Raw genomic sequence first — 14,474 nt, 5'->3', positions numbered from 1 at the left:
AGAGATGGGGAAGCCTGTTTATAAAATGTGTTAAGCTGTTGCCCGTTTTGCTCAATGGTTAGAGCATGGATAGGCCCATGGACTGAAGAGTCAGGGTTGGATTCCTGGTCAGGGGCATTTACCTGGGTTGCAGGCCCAATCATGGCTCAGGCCAGGGCGTGTACAGGAAGCAACTGGTCAAGGTGTCTCTCACATTGATAACAAAAAACGTGTTGATGCTTATGATGTTCCTTTAGATTGATTCCTTCTAACACTTTTCCCCCAAACGTGCTTTTGGAAGCACGTCAGTCAGCTCTGCCGAAGACAGTCATTCATCTTACGTGTGGGCACAAAAGCCATGCCGACGTCCTGCTAGCAGACATGGTCCCTGCCAGTTATAGTGAGGTTACACTGCAGGACTTGCCCCCAGAGTAAGCAGAACACAGAGTATTTTAGAACACAGGTCATGAACTGGTGACCAGTGCTGTGTTGGGATATATGACAATCAAAAACATCTGAGCCAGCATTGAAAATTGGGAAATTCCTATTGAATGTCAACTATAACTAAACATTTTTAAATAATTTAAAAAAAAAGAGAGAGAGATTAGGAGATTTCCTGGCCTCTCAGATCTGTCAGCACTGGGTTGGCACTGAGTAGTGGCTGCAGCTTTCAGATGGGGCCCGAGATGTCTCTTTGGCCAGGGCCCTGCCACTCTCTCTGGTTCTTAATTCCTGGCCCATTCCATTCATTTGGGAAAAGCATCTGGCCTGTTTAGGTTTCCTCCCCCTCTTCCTCCTCCTCTTCTTCCTTCTTCTCTTTCCCTCCTCCTCCTTCTTTGATATTAGTTTGCTATTTCGTATATATATCTATTTTAATCTTTAAATATGTATAATATATATGTTTTTTATATATATATTTGAAGTTTAAAGATCAAAATGGGAATTTCAAGGTGTCTCTTCTTTAGGGCTCAGTTTTTCCACCAGTAACCCTGTTGTCATTTTATAGTTGCACCTGTACTCAGAGGCCAGTGTAGCACTCCTGAAATTGAACAACCCCAAAGACTTCCAAGAACTGAATAAGCAGACTAAGAAGAACATGACCATCGATGGGAAAGAACTGACCATAAGTCCTGCGTATTTATTATGGGATCTGAGTGCCATCAGCCAGGTAAGGGATGCAAATATCCTTTCAAAGCCCGAGTCTGTTTATGTTGTTAAAGATTTATAAGTCGCTGTGTTAGAAGAAGGAAGAGGACTTGAGTTGACTGGGACTTTTCTAATGGTCCAGTCCCTGCCATTGGTTAATATTACCTGAAGGGACCAAGAATCGGATCTAAAGACCTTTTCTAAAAAAGTGTGTTCAAGAAATGCTGTGTATCTGTGTTGTTGTTGTCAATGAGCTGAGTCTTTTGCAGTTTTTGTAATGTTTCAAAGAAAGATTGGGTCTTTAAAAGTCTGCCAGAGCTCGCTGAGAGCAGAGAGGCCCAGGGAGACCCAGGGGGAGGTGTGGCTTCAAGCACCAGGCGTTTTTCCCAGTCCAAGCAGGATGAAGACGTTTCTGCCAGCCGCTTCGAAGATAACGAAGAGCTGAGATACTCCCTGCGATCCATCGAGAGGCACGCGCCGTGGGTCCGGAATATCTTCATCGTCACCAACGGGCAGATTCCGTCCTGGCTGAACCTTGATAACCCTCGAGTGACCATAGTGACACACCAGGCACGTGGCTTTCCATGTATCACGAGGCTGTGGTTCTCTGTTCTGTCTTTTCTGTTCTTTTACTTTTCCCTGATTTCATTCCCTTCATCCTCCTCACCTCCATTTCCGCCTTCCTTTAATTCTTCCATTTGCTTGCCTTCCTTCCAAAACCAAAAAGAAAAGAAAAACCCCCCTCTCATTCACCCTCTTTCTAACTTATATTTTTCTGTTCAAAGGATGTTTTTCGGAATTTGAGCCACTTGCCTACCTTTAGTTCACCAGCTATTGAAAGTCACATTCATCGCATCGAAGGGCTGTCCCAGAAATTCATTTACCTGAATGACGACGTCATGTTTGGGAAGGACGTGTGGCCAGATGATTTTTATAGTCACTCCAAAGGTCAAAAGGTGGGTGCCTAAGAGGAAGGGGTTCCTGGCTCGGAGGTCACTTGCAAGTTATAAACGGGAAGTCAGGAATCAATATGTGTATAGCTGTGTTCAGATTTAATCAAATAAGCATCTGATCAGGAGTGTTAACAAATTGGGAGAAAGAAAACTACTTAATGATTTTTAAGTCACTATGTTAGAAGAAGGAAGAGGACTTGAGTTGATTGGAACTTTTAATTGATTGGTAGTTTTTCTCTTGCCTACATTTTCAGACACCCAGAACCCACTCTTTCCCCCCGACCCTTTCAGTGTTCTACTACAACAAAAACAGAAAAGGCAAAATCACCGTGAAATACAAAATCATGGTTACAGCGTCAGCAAAGTGACCAATACAGAAAATTAGCTCAATTTTCTGCTTACACGGTGGGTGAAATTTCATCGAGACTGGTCTCACTCTGGCTTTGAGAGGCAGCATGGAGAAGCACAGACCAGGAGCCTGCTATTTAGGATGGTCCTCAGCAATGACCTGACCTTGATGTTTCCTGGGGAAATAGGAATACCGGGTAGTTGTTAGAAGGAGTCATCGATAAGCTGGAGACTTGTCACCATAAGCTTGTGATGAACTCTGCAACTGTAAGGCTAAATCACGAAGCTGCTTTTCCTGCTGCTATTTGTGTCCAGTGTGCTCACTGCCCTGTGCCCCTGCTCAGTGGCCTCCCCTGTGTTAGCTTGTATGGCTGCGTAGCTGAGCTATGGCTTGACAGGGAAGACACACAAATCAGTGCCTCCACGTAGTGATTTCCATGCTGGCAGGTGTGCCCGGCTGCTAAACAGTGGGCGCAAGGGAGGGTGAAATCAGACAGGAACAGGGAAGGATGCCTAGCTGAATTGAGATGAACTTTGAAGAACAAGTGGGAGCTCACTAGATTCCAAAAAGATGGAATGTGCAAAGGCATGCAGACTGTCAAAGGGGAGCATGTTTTTGTAATGATTTTAGTATGAGAAGTCACCATGTACCATATCACTCATTGTGAAAGCAGGGGGCTCATAGCTCAGATCGCTGGGCTGGTTAGTTTGCCACAAAACATGTGCTGGTGGAGGATGTGTAGAGTTCATCTGCTTTTTCTCGGCCACGATGCAAGTGCAGATACACTCAGAGCTAGTGACGGTTGTCACGGAAAAGCAGTGACTCATGTGGGATACATTCCACCTACTGTGGCATGCATTTGTACTCCCAGTTAAGTCTGACCTGTTGCTAATTTTAAAAAATATTGATTTTTATTTTTACAGAGAGGAAGGGAGAGGGATAGAGAATTAGAAACATCGATCAGCTGCCTCCTGCACATTCCCTACTGGGGATGTGCCACAACCAAGGTACATGCCCTTGACCGGAATCGAACCTGGGACCTTTCAGTCCGCAGGCCAATGCTCTCTATATCCTCTGAACCAAACCAGCAAGGGCCTGACCTGTTGCTATTTTCTTTCAAAATATATTATAAGACCACGGTGTGAGAAACTGATCCGTGAGCTGAATCCCCGTCTCCTTTCCTCGAGTAATGAACGGAGTAAATGTGCTCAGTCAGTATCATCAGAAGAGCAGAACTGAGGAAATGCCTTGGGGTGCAGGCAAACATAAAGCAAAATGCCCCCCATGAATGCAGTCAGCCATGGATAATATAAACCTTTTTCCAGAGGCTGGGGTTTGTTTTAAGGAATTCTAATTTGAGAAGGGACACTGTCGGAAACTGTTTCATATTCTCTCTGGCTTTGCCATAGGTTTATCTGACATGGCCTGTGCCAAACTGTGCTGAGGGCTGCCCGGGCTCCTGGATTAAAGATGGCTATTGTGACAAGGCTTGCAACAACTCGGCCTGCGATTGGGATGGGGGGGATTGCTCTGGTAAGGATGCCTTCAAGGGTAATTTGCGTCTGTTCTTGGGAAGTTTCTCATTCCTAATCATTACTGAACATGCACCATGAATTATACATGTTCATGTGTTAAAATAACCAGCAATTCATGGACTCTTTGGAGGTGATGACAAGTGTCCCATGTGGCCCATTTTATTCATATTATCCATTATTGAGGGCATTTTCCCACAAGGGCCCTGCACTTGCACAAGCCTTTTCTTATTATTGAAAATATGAAAACAGGGACTGCCCTTAATTATGTACGTGTAAGAGCAAGAACAACTCTAACTGGTTCTCATAGGAGCTCCTGGCTGGTGGCTTCCAGCAGCATTTGTCTTAGGCCGGTGAATGAAAAAGAGATCAATGAGATAAATGTCTTTTCTCCTCAGCATCTCTTCTTCTCTTAGACGCTTATATGATTGCCCTTCAGTGTACAAAATATGTAAACTTATGAAGCATTATTCACCTTAATTTCTTAGTCACCTAGGAAAGAGAGCTTGTATGCACAGATGGCACCCCGTATTCCATGTGAGGAAAGAGATTTGGAAAAGTATTAAGTAAGGGAGGAAACAAAACTTCAAGTTGTGTTTCACTCAGATCTGTCAGAGGCACTTCTGAGAAATATGGCCAGCTGCAGGGAGAGAACACAGGCGTGCAGAATGGGTCTGTGGAGCCCAGAGAACTCAGCCCCTGATAAGACATTGACACTTGACAATGAGGGCAGCACTTGCATTAGGGTATGTTTGGTCAGTTCTGACAGTCAGTGTTTGGAAAACCTCTCCCTGTTCTCCTGCTCCCCCATCCACATCCTTAGGTGCCCCCTGGAGATGGTTTGAGGTCCTTCCAGGTGGCACAGCTAGCAGGTGCCCTGCCCACTGCCAGGTGATGTCCCCTTTTCAGTTTATTCTTCTTAGCTACATGAACTGAGGAAAGAATGAACCCTTCCTGACTAAGACTCATGCATCAATCTTGAAAACGCTGTGAAGGAATAAGGAGCTTTTTCACCGTTGTAAAAACTGCAAGGTTCTGTTTTCCTCCTCCCTCTGTAGGTAACAGTGGAGGGAGTCGCTACGGTGCCGGAGCCGGGGGAACCGGGAGCTTGGGAGCTGTCCAGCCCTGGCACTTCGGTGGAGGAATAAACAGTGTCTCTTACTGTAATCAAGGGTGTGCAAACTCCTGGCTCGCTGATAAGTTCTGTGACCAGGCCTGCAACGTCTTGTCCTGTGGGTTTGATGCTGGCGACTGTGGGCAAGGTATATATATTGTCATAGTAATCTATTGAAAAAGAATAAGGGGATAAAAGCCCTTGAGCATTAGAGTGCATTTCAGCTCGTTGTTATTTAAAGTCATTATTCTCTGTGTAACCTATTCTCAGCCTTGCATTCATACTAGTTGTAAGTTAAAAGTAAGAGGACACAGATCTTTAAAGAACAGGAAATACTAAGGCTGCATCTTTTCCTGTATTATTCCAGTGTCTTGTCTTTTTTTACTAAGCTGATTTCCCTTAGTTGAAAATATATGGTGATGGCTTAATTTGGAAATAATAAAAGACATTTATTAAAGAAAGATAGTTTTACTGGATCTTGTTGATAGCTTATTAATGGAGGTTGTTTTAGCAGACAGTTGTATTTTTTCACATGGACAATAGATGGCAGTCGATCATTGGAACTCGTTGTCAGACTCGGAAGTATTCCATGTCGATGACTAGAAAGGAGCCCTATATCAGTAGCTCCTGTGTTTGAATTTCTGATTGTTTTAAAGTCTATTTAGAGTCACTGTTAGAAAGTAAAAACTGAAACCCTAAGAATTAAAGGGGGAAGGGGGAAATGGTTAGCTTTTAAAAAGTAACTTTTGTGTTTTCTCCTCTAGATCATTTTCATGAATTATATAAAGTAACTCTTCTCCCAAACCAGACTCACTATGTTATCCCAAAAGGTGAATGCCTGCCTTATTTCAGCTTTGCAGAAATAGCCAAAAGGGGAGTCGAAGGCGCCTACAGTGACAACCCCATAATTCGACACGCTTCCATAGCCAATAAGTGGAAAACCATCCACCTCATAATGCACAGTGGAATGAATGCAACTACAATATATTTTAATCTCACACTTCAAAGTAGGGACGACAAGGAGTTCAAAATCCAGATCTCAGTCGAGGTTGACACAAGAGAAGTACCCAAACTCAACTCTACCACCCAGAGGTCTTACCAGACATTGGTTAGCCCCATAACACCTCTTCCAGAGGTGGAGATCCCATTTGAGGATATTCCCGAAGAAAAACGCTTCCCAAAGTTCAAGAGACACGATGCTAACACAACAGGGAGATGGCAAGAGGGGGTGAAAATTCCCCCGGTCAATATTTCGCTCCTCCCCAAAGAGGCCCAGCTGCGTCTTGCTAACTTGGATTTGCAACTAGAACGGGGAGATATCACTCTGAAGGGATACAACCTATCCAAGTCAGCCTTGCTGACATCGTTTCTGATGAACTCCCAGGATGCTAACGTAAACATAAACCAGGCTGTCATCACAGAGGAAAGAAACGAGAGCGTGGCGGCCCCACTGGCACAACAGGTTCACAGAAGCTCCGGGCCAGACAGCTTAGGAGCACCGGAGGGATTACCGAGGTCGACTTTTCCAGCAGAGACGATAAAAGCGAATGGCCACTACCCGCGTCGGACTCCACCCCGGGACTTGGAAACCCCAGCAAGCTTTCGATCTGAAAGTCAGACCCAAAGAGTGGGAGGTGGAGGTGTGTCCAGAGGAAAGCTCTCCTCTCTGATTGTTCCACCGAAAAACCAGGTGCCCAGAGAAAAGCCAACCATAGGGAAAGAACAGGAGGAAAACAGGATGGAGGACCATGCTGAAAGTGACATAGGTGTGAATGAAGTACTGCCCGGAAGAAAGCTGCAGCATTATACTGACAGTTACCCCGGCTTTTTGCCCTGGGAGAAAAAAAAGTATTTCCAAGACCTTCTTGATGTAAGTTACATCTAGCCTTCTTCCGTCCCATGCTCAGGAAGAGTTAAGTAACCTTGTAAGTGATGATAATATAACAGTAGCTACCAATTATTCAGCACTTCTCTGTGCCAGCCACTGAATGAAATGCTTTTTCTTACATGATTTCATTTAATTATCTCAGTGACCCTAATTGACAGGTGTTGTCTCTGTTGAGGTGCGGGTAAGGAGTCCAAAGGGAAAACTCCTTAACTTTGCCTGGAGATGTCAGGGAAGGCATCCTTGAGGGAGTATCCTGGGAGTTGATTTGTGAAGGTGGGGGGGAGGTGTCAGCATTGATAGACCAAGAAAAATCCTGTGGTTGAGGCCGGACTGTGAACAAAGCACAGCCATGAGCGATGTCAGGCTGGAAGAAAGGAGGATGGAGAGGGAATTCCTTTCATTCTGTTCAGGAAGTACCTTGTATTATAGTAGTAGGCATTGGCTGATTGTTGAGTGAGGTGCAGTAGGCATTGGCTGATTGTTGAGTGTGGACTGCAGAGTTCTTGTCTAGGTTTATTTCCTCACTTTTTTCACACACACCCCCATACCACACACACACACACACACACACACACACACACACACACACACCTTCACCACACAACTCTTGTTCTCAAGCCAATGCCGGTGATACTTTCTCTGAAATCCAGTTTAGTCCCGCTCTTAGGATCCTCATGTCATTTGCTCCTCATGGATCGTTAGTGACTAGTTACTACATTATATAAAATGGTACCTTTATCTCTTGTTGACCAAGTATGCTTTTGCACTAAACCTGATGCTGTATTACGTGGAATTCTCCTTTTAGGAAGAAGAGTCGTTGAAGACACAGCTGGCATACTTTACTGACAGCAAACATATTGGGAGGCAACTAAAAGATACATTTGCAGATTCCCTCCGATATGTAAATAAAATTCTAAACGGCAAGTTCGGATTCACATCTAGGAAAGTCCCTGCACACATGCCTCACATGATCGACCGAATAGTCATGCAGGAACTGCAGGACATGTAAGTCTGGCTTGGGTTTGGGTCGCTTGCATGTGCTCAGAGCCACAGCTGCTGGAAATTAACATCTTTATCCTTTGCAGCAGCATGGATGGACCGGAGAGCATTATACTAAGTGAAATAAGCCAGTCAGAGAAAGACAAGTCCCATATGTAGAATCTAATGAACAAAATAAATTAACAAAATAGAAACAAACTTGTAGATATGAAAAACAGACTGACAGCTGGCAGAGGATTTTCAGGGCTGGGTGAAAAAGATGAAGGGATTAAGAAAAAGAAGAACCCAACTCATAGGCACAGACAACATGATTACTAGAGGGAAAGGGGGAACGAGGGTGGTTGAAGAGGGTAAAGGGCAGATAAATGGTGATGGAAGGAGATTTGACTTGGGATGGTGAATACACAATACAATATATAGGTGATGTATTATAGGATTGTACACCTGAAACTTATTCAATTTTATTAACCAATATCACCTCAATAAATTCAATAAAAATAAATAAGTAACAAAAAGGGACAAAGAAATTTACATCTGTGCTGTGCTACGTCTATGGCTCTAATAGAAAGGAAAGAGATGCTAACTCTACAAACGTTAGGCACTTCTTTATATTTTAAATATCCCGAGCTTATTATGTGTTATATTTGTACAGGTTCCCTGAAGAATTTGACAAGACGTCATTTCACAAAGTGCGCCACTCTGAGGATATGCAGTTTGCTTTTTCTTATTTTTACTACCTCATGAGTGCAGTCCAGCCGCTGAATATATCTCAAGTTTTCGATGAAGTTGATACCGACCAATCTGGTGTCTTATCTGACAGAGAAATCCGAACACTGGCTACCAGAATTCATGACCTGCCTTTAAGTTTGCAGGTGGTGTATTTTCCCCTTAAACTTTGCAGCAGTTTTAAATGAAACTTAATTTTGATACTTTCTCTTTTCCCCCTACATATTTCAGTGTAATGTAAGTAAGAGTAACTCTTTAAAAATATATATATATATTATATATATAATTGATTTTCTTTTTACAGAGGAAGGGAGAGGGATAGAGAGAAACATCGATCAGCTGCCTCCTGCACACCCCCTATTGGAGATGTGCTTGCAACCAAGGTACATGCCCTTGACTGGAATCGAACCTGGGATCCTCACTTTGCAGGCCGATGCTCTATCCACTGAGCCAAATCACTTAGGGCAAGAGTAATTCTTAATAGTTAATGAGGGTATCACAACTAGTCCATTTTTAGTGCCAGAACGAAAACCAAATTTGAAGTTCATATTTCTGAGATTCCATCTTTTAGGCTTGCAGTGGGGATTGCCATTGTATTGTCTGGAGAAGAGCCAGACCACACCTGCATGTAAGGTTCTGGGACAAGTTCACTCAGGGGTTTCAGGTGCAGCCGACTGGATATTGGCCAGGCCTGTGGTGCAGCAGCCCCTCTGGCATGGCCTCTCCAGTCCCAAGAGCAGGCGCTCACTGACGGATAGCGCCAAGATGAATCTGACTGCAGGACATCTGTCTGTGATCCCTGGCCCGTCTTGTGTAAATGGTGCCTCCTGGTTCAGGGTGTTTTACTTTGAAACCAAGATGAAATATTCGTGTTCGTATTGTCTCATTCTGCTCTCTTTTCCTTAAGAATTATATAGTCGAACTCTTTTTGAAGGTAGCATTTAAAAAATTTTGGAGACCTTTATGTAGTTTTTTTTTTGTTTTTTTTTTTTGTTTTGTTTTTTTTTAATTTAAAGCTACAATCATTACTTGTAATGTACCTAGAATGTTTATCCTTTTATTTTGCTTTGTTAGGATTTAACAGGTCTGGAACACATGTTAATAAATTGCTCAAAAATGCTCCCTGCTAATATCACTCAGCTAAGCAACATTCCACCAACTCAGGAAGCATACTATGACCCCAATCTGGTAAGTGGCATGGGTTCTTTTATGTAAATCAGAAAGTATATCTTTATCCATTTCTGTATGGCATTTCAAAAACTAGAAGCAGACACTGTATATTTATATGTGGTGGAAAGTAGTACCACAGATAATCCAGAATATTTTATATCTTGCCTTGAAATATTTTTTCTTCTCCTTAATCGTTTTTAGCTAATATTAGGATTAGTTGTTTTTATTCTCCTTGAGGCCCGATGCACACAGTTCATACATGGGTGCGCACCTGCCTTGGCCTGGCGCCACCGTTCACCTGCTCCACCATCCCACTGTGGTCCTACTCTCATCAGGGCCTATTGGAGCTAGTAGCATCTCTACTGCCACCTGCTGCCAGTGCCACATCACCAACGCCCAACATGTTCTGTGTTCCCCCCTGGTGATCAGCGAACATCATGGCAAGCAATCGAAAGAGCCGTCCCCCAAATGACAATTTGCATATTAGGCTTTTATTATATAGGATAAGCAGACTTCTTTTCACTAAGGATAGCAGAAGTTAGCCCCAAAGTATTCTCATTGGCTTAGGAGAACAGTCTGAAGGTTAACCAAGGAAATATTCATCAATTAGAATACAATCTTTCATCAAAGCTAAGATGTTGGCCCTTTCTTGCTTTTACCAATAGGAATGTGGATGATTTGCACACAATGATATTGGAGTGCCACTTGGTTGAAATGATTGGAAATCTCTGTTGTTTGTGAGTTGCATCTCATTTCCAGAGAAGTGGGAGAAAATGTGCATTTAGAATCTAGGGAAAAGGCTTAATGTAGTTATTATTGTGATGCTTACAGATATTTACTGCTGAATTTTATATTTACAAAATAAAATTATATGGGAGGAAAATAGTACCATGTACATAGTATGATTTAAACTATAGAAAAGTCCCAAATACCTTCACACACATACACACACACACACACACACACACACACACACACACAAAACATACCACAAAAAGTAATGGAAATGACAATAGGCTAAATCATAGATGGTTTTTATTTTCCTTTTTTCATATTGATATTTTCTATAATTAGCTTTCAGTTTCATAATTAGAATTAAATGGTATTTTAAAAAATTTACTATCTTGCAAAAGTTCAAGCCATATATAAATAATTTATACTTAGCTACAGATAAAAGACATTTTTAGATGAATATAGAGAGAGTAATAAATCAGTTAAAAATCTGATTTCTGAACAATCCTTATGCACGCCAGACACTGTGCTCCTCACTCTTGTTCAGGCATGAGCAGCAGCTGTGGCGAGACAGGTCAGCACAGGAGCTATGGGAATCCAGAGTCAAACATTAGGTATTGCCGATTATGCGTTGGTTAGCAGGGGTGAGGAATGTCCAGCCCGAGTTGCCGTATAAGGCCTGTGAAATCATTTGGCCTTTCTAAGGCATTAGGGGTGAATTAATTAAATGTTTGATCAAATATAGCAGGCTGATTTTTAAGTTGAAAATTTTGTGTGGCCCGAGAATGATGTTATAAATATCCAAATGGCCCTTGACAGAAAAAAAAAGTTCCCCACCTCTGGTTAGCATATGACATGGGTTAATATACAGATATGTGCCACTTAAAACTTTATTTACAGAAACGGGCAATTTTCCTGCAGACCATAGTAATTCAATTTTGGTTTTTGAAAGTATTCATCCTGATTGCTGAGTCTTATGGTGCCCTCTTAAATTTTGCTCCCAAGCTGAAGCTTCACTTGCCTCACCCTAGTCTTGGCCCCTGTTGTAATTAATGTCTGTCTTTCTCACAGCCACCCGTCACTAAGAGTCTGTTAACCAGCTGTAAACCAGTAACTGATAAAATCCACAAAGCATATAAGGACAAAAACAAATATAGGTAAGTAGACATAAAATATTCTCTTTGTTTAGTTTAAAAATAATTATTATGAGAGTCTAGTATTTTCATCATTTTACAATGGTTTATTAATCATCCTTTTTTAAAATTTATGTGAGATTGTTTTCTTTAGTAATATTGAAAGATTAACTCATTCTGAGGATGCTGAATCTGTAAAGTTTTATAAAATGTTTTCCTTATTGAAAATCTGTCATATCAACATAAATATTTTTATTCTTTATGTTTTATAATTAGGTTTGAAATCATGGGAGAAGAAGAAATTGCTTTTAAAATGATTCGTACCAATGTTTCTCATGTGGTTGGCCAATTGGATGATATAAGAAAAAACCCTAGGTACTGCTTTTTTTTTTTTAAACTTTATATATTTTAAACTTTAAAAATATATTTTATTGAATTTATTGGGATAACATTGTTTAATAAAATTATATAGGTTTCAGGTGGACAATTCTATAACACATCATCTGTGTGTACTGTGTGTTCACCACCAAAGTCTAGTCTCCTTTCATCACCATTTATGCCCCTTTTATCCTCTTCTGTCTGCCCCTACCTCCTTTCCCTCTGGTGATCTCCATGCTGTTGTCTGCTAACACAATGATCCAGTTAGTGAACTGCACTTATTGAACACTTAACTGGAAATCATTAATTTACTCCATAGCTAGAAGGCACTTTTCAAGATTATCTTGCCTAGTTCTGTTATACAGGTGAGGAATATCCAAAGAAAAAATTTATAAAACATTACTGCCTCAGAGAACCTTATCAGTAAATAAAGCATCTGTCTTGTGGCATAAATCTATTTAAAATATATTTGGAATCCACATTTTCTTGTTTTGTGAAGTCAGAATCATCCTTACGATAATCAGTAACCCTGGGTCTCTGTTATTTTCAGGAAGTTTGTTTGCCTGAATGACAACATTGACCATAATCATAAAGATGCCCAGACAGTGAAAGCTGTGCTCAGGGATTTCTATGAATCCATGTTCCCTGTACCATCCCAGTTTGAGCTGCCAAGAGAGTATCGGAACCGTTTTCTTCATATGCATGAGCTGCAGGAATGGTAAGTGCTCATGGCTCGTATATGTATGTGTGTATTTTTTGTTTAAGAGTGATGAAATGTCTTTTTATTAATATATACTTTTATTAATTTCAGAGAGGAAGGAAGAGGGGGAGAGAGAGAGAAACATCAGTTGTGAGAGGGAATCATTGATTGGCTGCCTCTTGCAAATCCCACACAGGGGATTGAGCCTGCAACCTGGGCATGTGCCCTGATTAGGAATTGAACCATGACCTCCTGGTTCCTAGGTTGACACTCAACCACTAAGCCATGCTAGCTGGGGTGAAATTTTTTTAATGCAGTGTTTGCTCTATCATTAATTTTTAGAGAGAGTGGAAAAGAGAAGAAAGACAGAGAAAAACATTGATGTGAGAGAAACACATGGATTGGTTGCCTTCTGCATGTGCCCTTGACCGGTATCAGACCCGACACCCTTCTGTCTGTAGGCCAACGCTCTATCCACTGAGCCAAACCAGTTAGGGCTAGAAGTAATTTTCTTTAGAAGTCCTCATCTCTGCCTGGATAACTTTTACTAATTCAAATATAATGAAAAATGAGAACTTATGTTGGAAAAGTGTATCATGTTAACATTTTAGAATTGCCTTCAGGCAGTGTTTTTTTGTTTTCCCATGATTGTTTTGCTAAACTGGTATATAAATAACTCTAAGTAATATAGTGAAATCATGCACAAAACTACATAATTGCTTTCTTCTCTCTCTGCACAGGAGAGCATATCGAGACAAATTGAAGTTTTGGACTCATTGTGTACTAGCAACATTGATTATGTTTACTATATTCTCTTTTTTTGCTGAACAGGTAAGCTTTATATCTTATGTGGGGATCAAACAGTATTTCTTGGTATATTAGTATCTGATTCTTTTAGAAAATGATATAAAGTCACAAGAAATTTTTAATTTCTTCTATTGGTTTGTAGCTAATATGTCAAATATCCTATATAACAAAGAGGTAATATGCAAATTGACCATCACACCCTCACAAGATGACTGGATATGACCAGGTCGGCAGGGGGTTAGTGAGGGACGACCAAATGGCTGAACAAGCAGGTTGCATGGGGCAACCAGGCCAGCTGGGGGGTGGGGTGGGGCAGTTAGGGGCACCCACATCAGTGTGAATGCAAAACATCTATGGGCTGCCTCCCACACACTCTGCCCCGCCCTCGCACCAGGGATTGAGCCCCGCAAGCCTGGGCATGGTCCTGACAAGGAATTGAACCAGTAACCTTTTGGTGCACAAGACAATACCCAACCAACTGAGTCACACCAGCCAGGTTTTTAAAAAATGTTTTAAGAATTCTGTCTTGCATCTCTAGACATTTTCAAGCCTGGAGACAGTATCTTAATGGCTAAACAGAGCCATTTTCCTTCAACAGAAAGACTTGACAGACATCTTAAAAATAAGTGTGCCTGGTAATAGCTGTGTAAAAATCTGTAGCTATCGGTCTTTAAAAAGTGAAGCTTAGATCAAAATAATTTTAATCCTCATGGATTTAAATATCTTGTGGGCACATATGTAGGTATATTCATCCTGCAGAGTGAAACAAAAGTCCTGATTTGGGTCTGATTTGGGGTTCTACTTTTGTTTGGGAGGAGGAATAATGAGACTAATTCATTGTCTGTTTTTTTATGTATAAGACTGTGGA

The 14,474-nt window shown here is 41.5% G+C and overlaps 1 protein-coding gene across 2 annotated transcripts in view; it reads left to right on the top strand.

Annotated features, from left to right (window-relative positions):
- GNPTAB (N-acetylglucosamine-1-phosphate transferase subunits alpha and beta) overlaps window positions 1-14,474 on the top strand; it is a 51,202-nt gene that overhangs the window by 35,010 nt on the left and 1,718 nt on the right. For both annotated transcript variants that reach the window (XM_084880067.1, XM_084880066.1), the window contains 13 exons: window positions 986-1,147; window positions 1,516-1,695; window positions 1,911-2,081; window positions 3,837-3,960; window positions 5,018-5,221; window positions 5,838-6,943; window positions 7,767-7,966; window positions 8,613-8,832; window positions 9,761-9,874; window positions 11,660-11,745; window positions 11,998-12,096; window positions 12,650-12,817; window positions 13,540-13,630. In XM_084880067.1, coding sequence (XP_084736193.1) covers window positions 986-1,147; window positions 1,516-1,695; window positions 1,911-2,081; window positions 3,837-3,960; window positions 5,018-5,221; window positions 5,838-6,943; window positions 7,767-7,966; window positions 8,613-8,832; window positions 9,761-9,874; window positions 11,660-11,745; window positions 11,998-12,096; window positions 12,650-12,817; window positions 13,540-13,630 — 2,925 coding nt within the window. The remainder of the gene's footprint in view (window positions 1-985; window positions 1,148-1,515; window positions 1,696-1,910; window positions 2,082-3,836; window positions 3,961-5,017; window positions 5,222-5,837; window positions 6,944-7,766; window positions 7,967-8,612; window positions 8,833-9,760; window positions 9,875-11,659; window positions 11,746-11,997; window positions 12,097-12,649; window positions 12,818-13,539; window positions 13,631-14,474) is intronic.

This window comes from Pipistrellus hanaki (genome assembly GCF_964339955.1).
Source record: "Pipistrellus hanaki genome assembly, chromosome: 3".
Lineage (NCBI taxonomy): Eukaryota > Metazoa > Chordata > Mammalia > Chiroptera > Vespertilionidae > Pipistrellus > Pipistrellus hanaki.
Note: the sequence above shows the minus strand (reverse complement) of the source record. Positions and strands in the feature narration are given on the sequence as shown.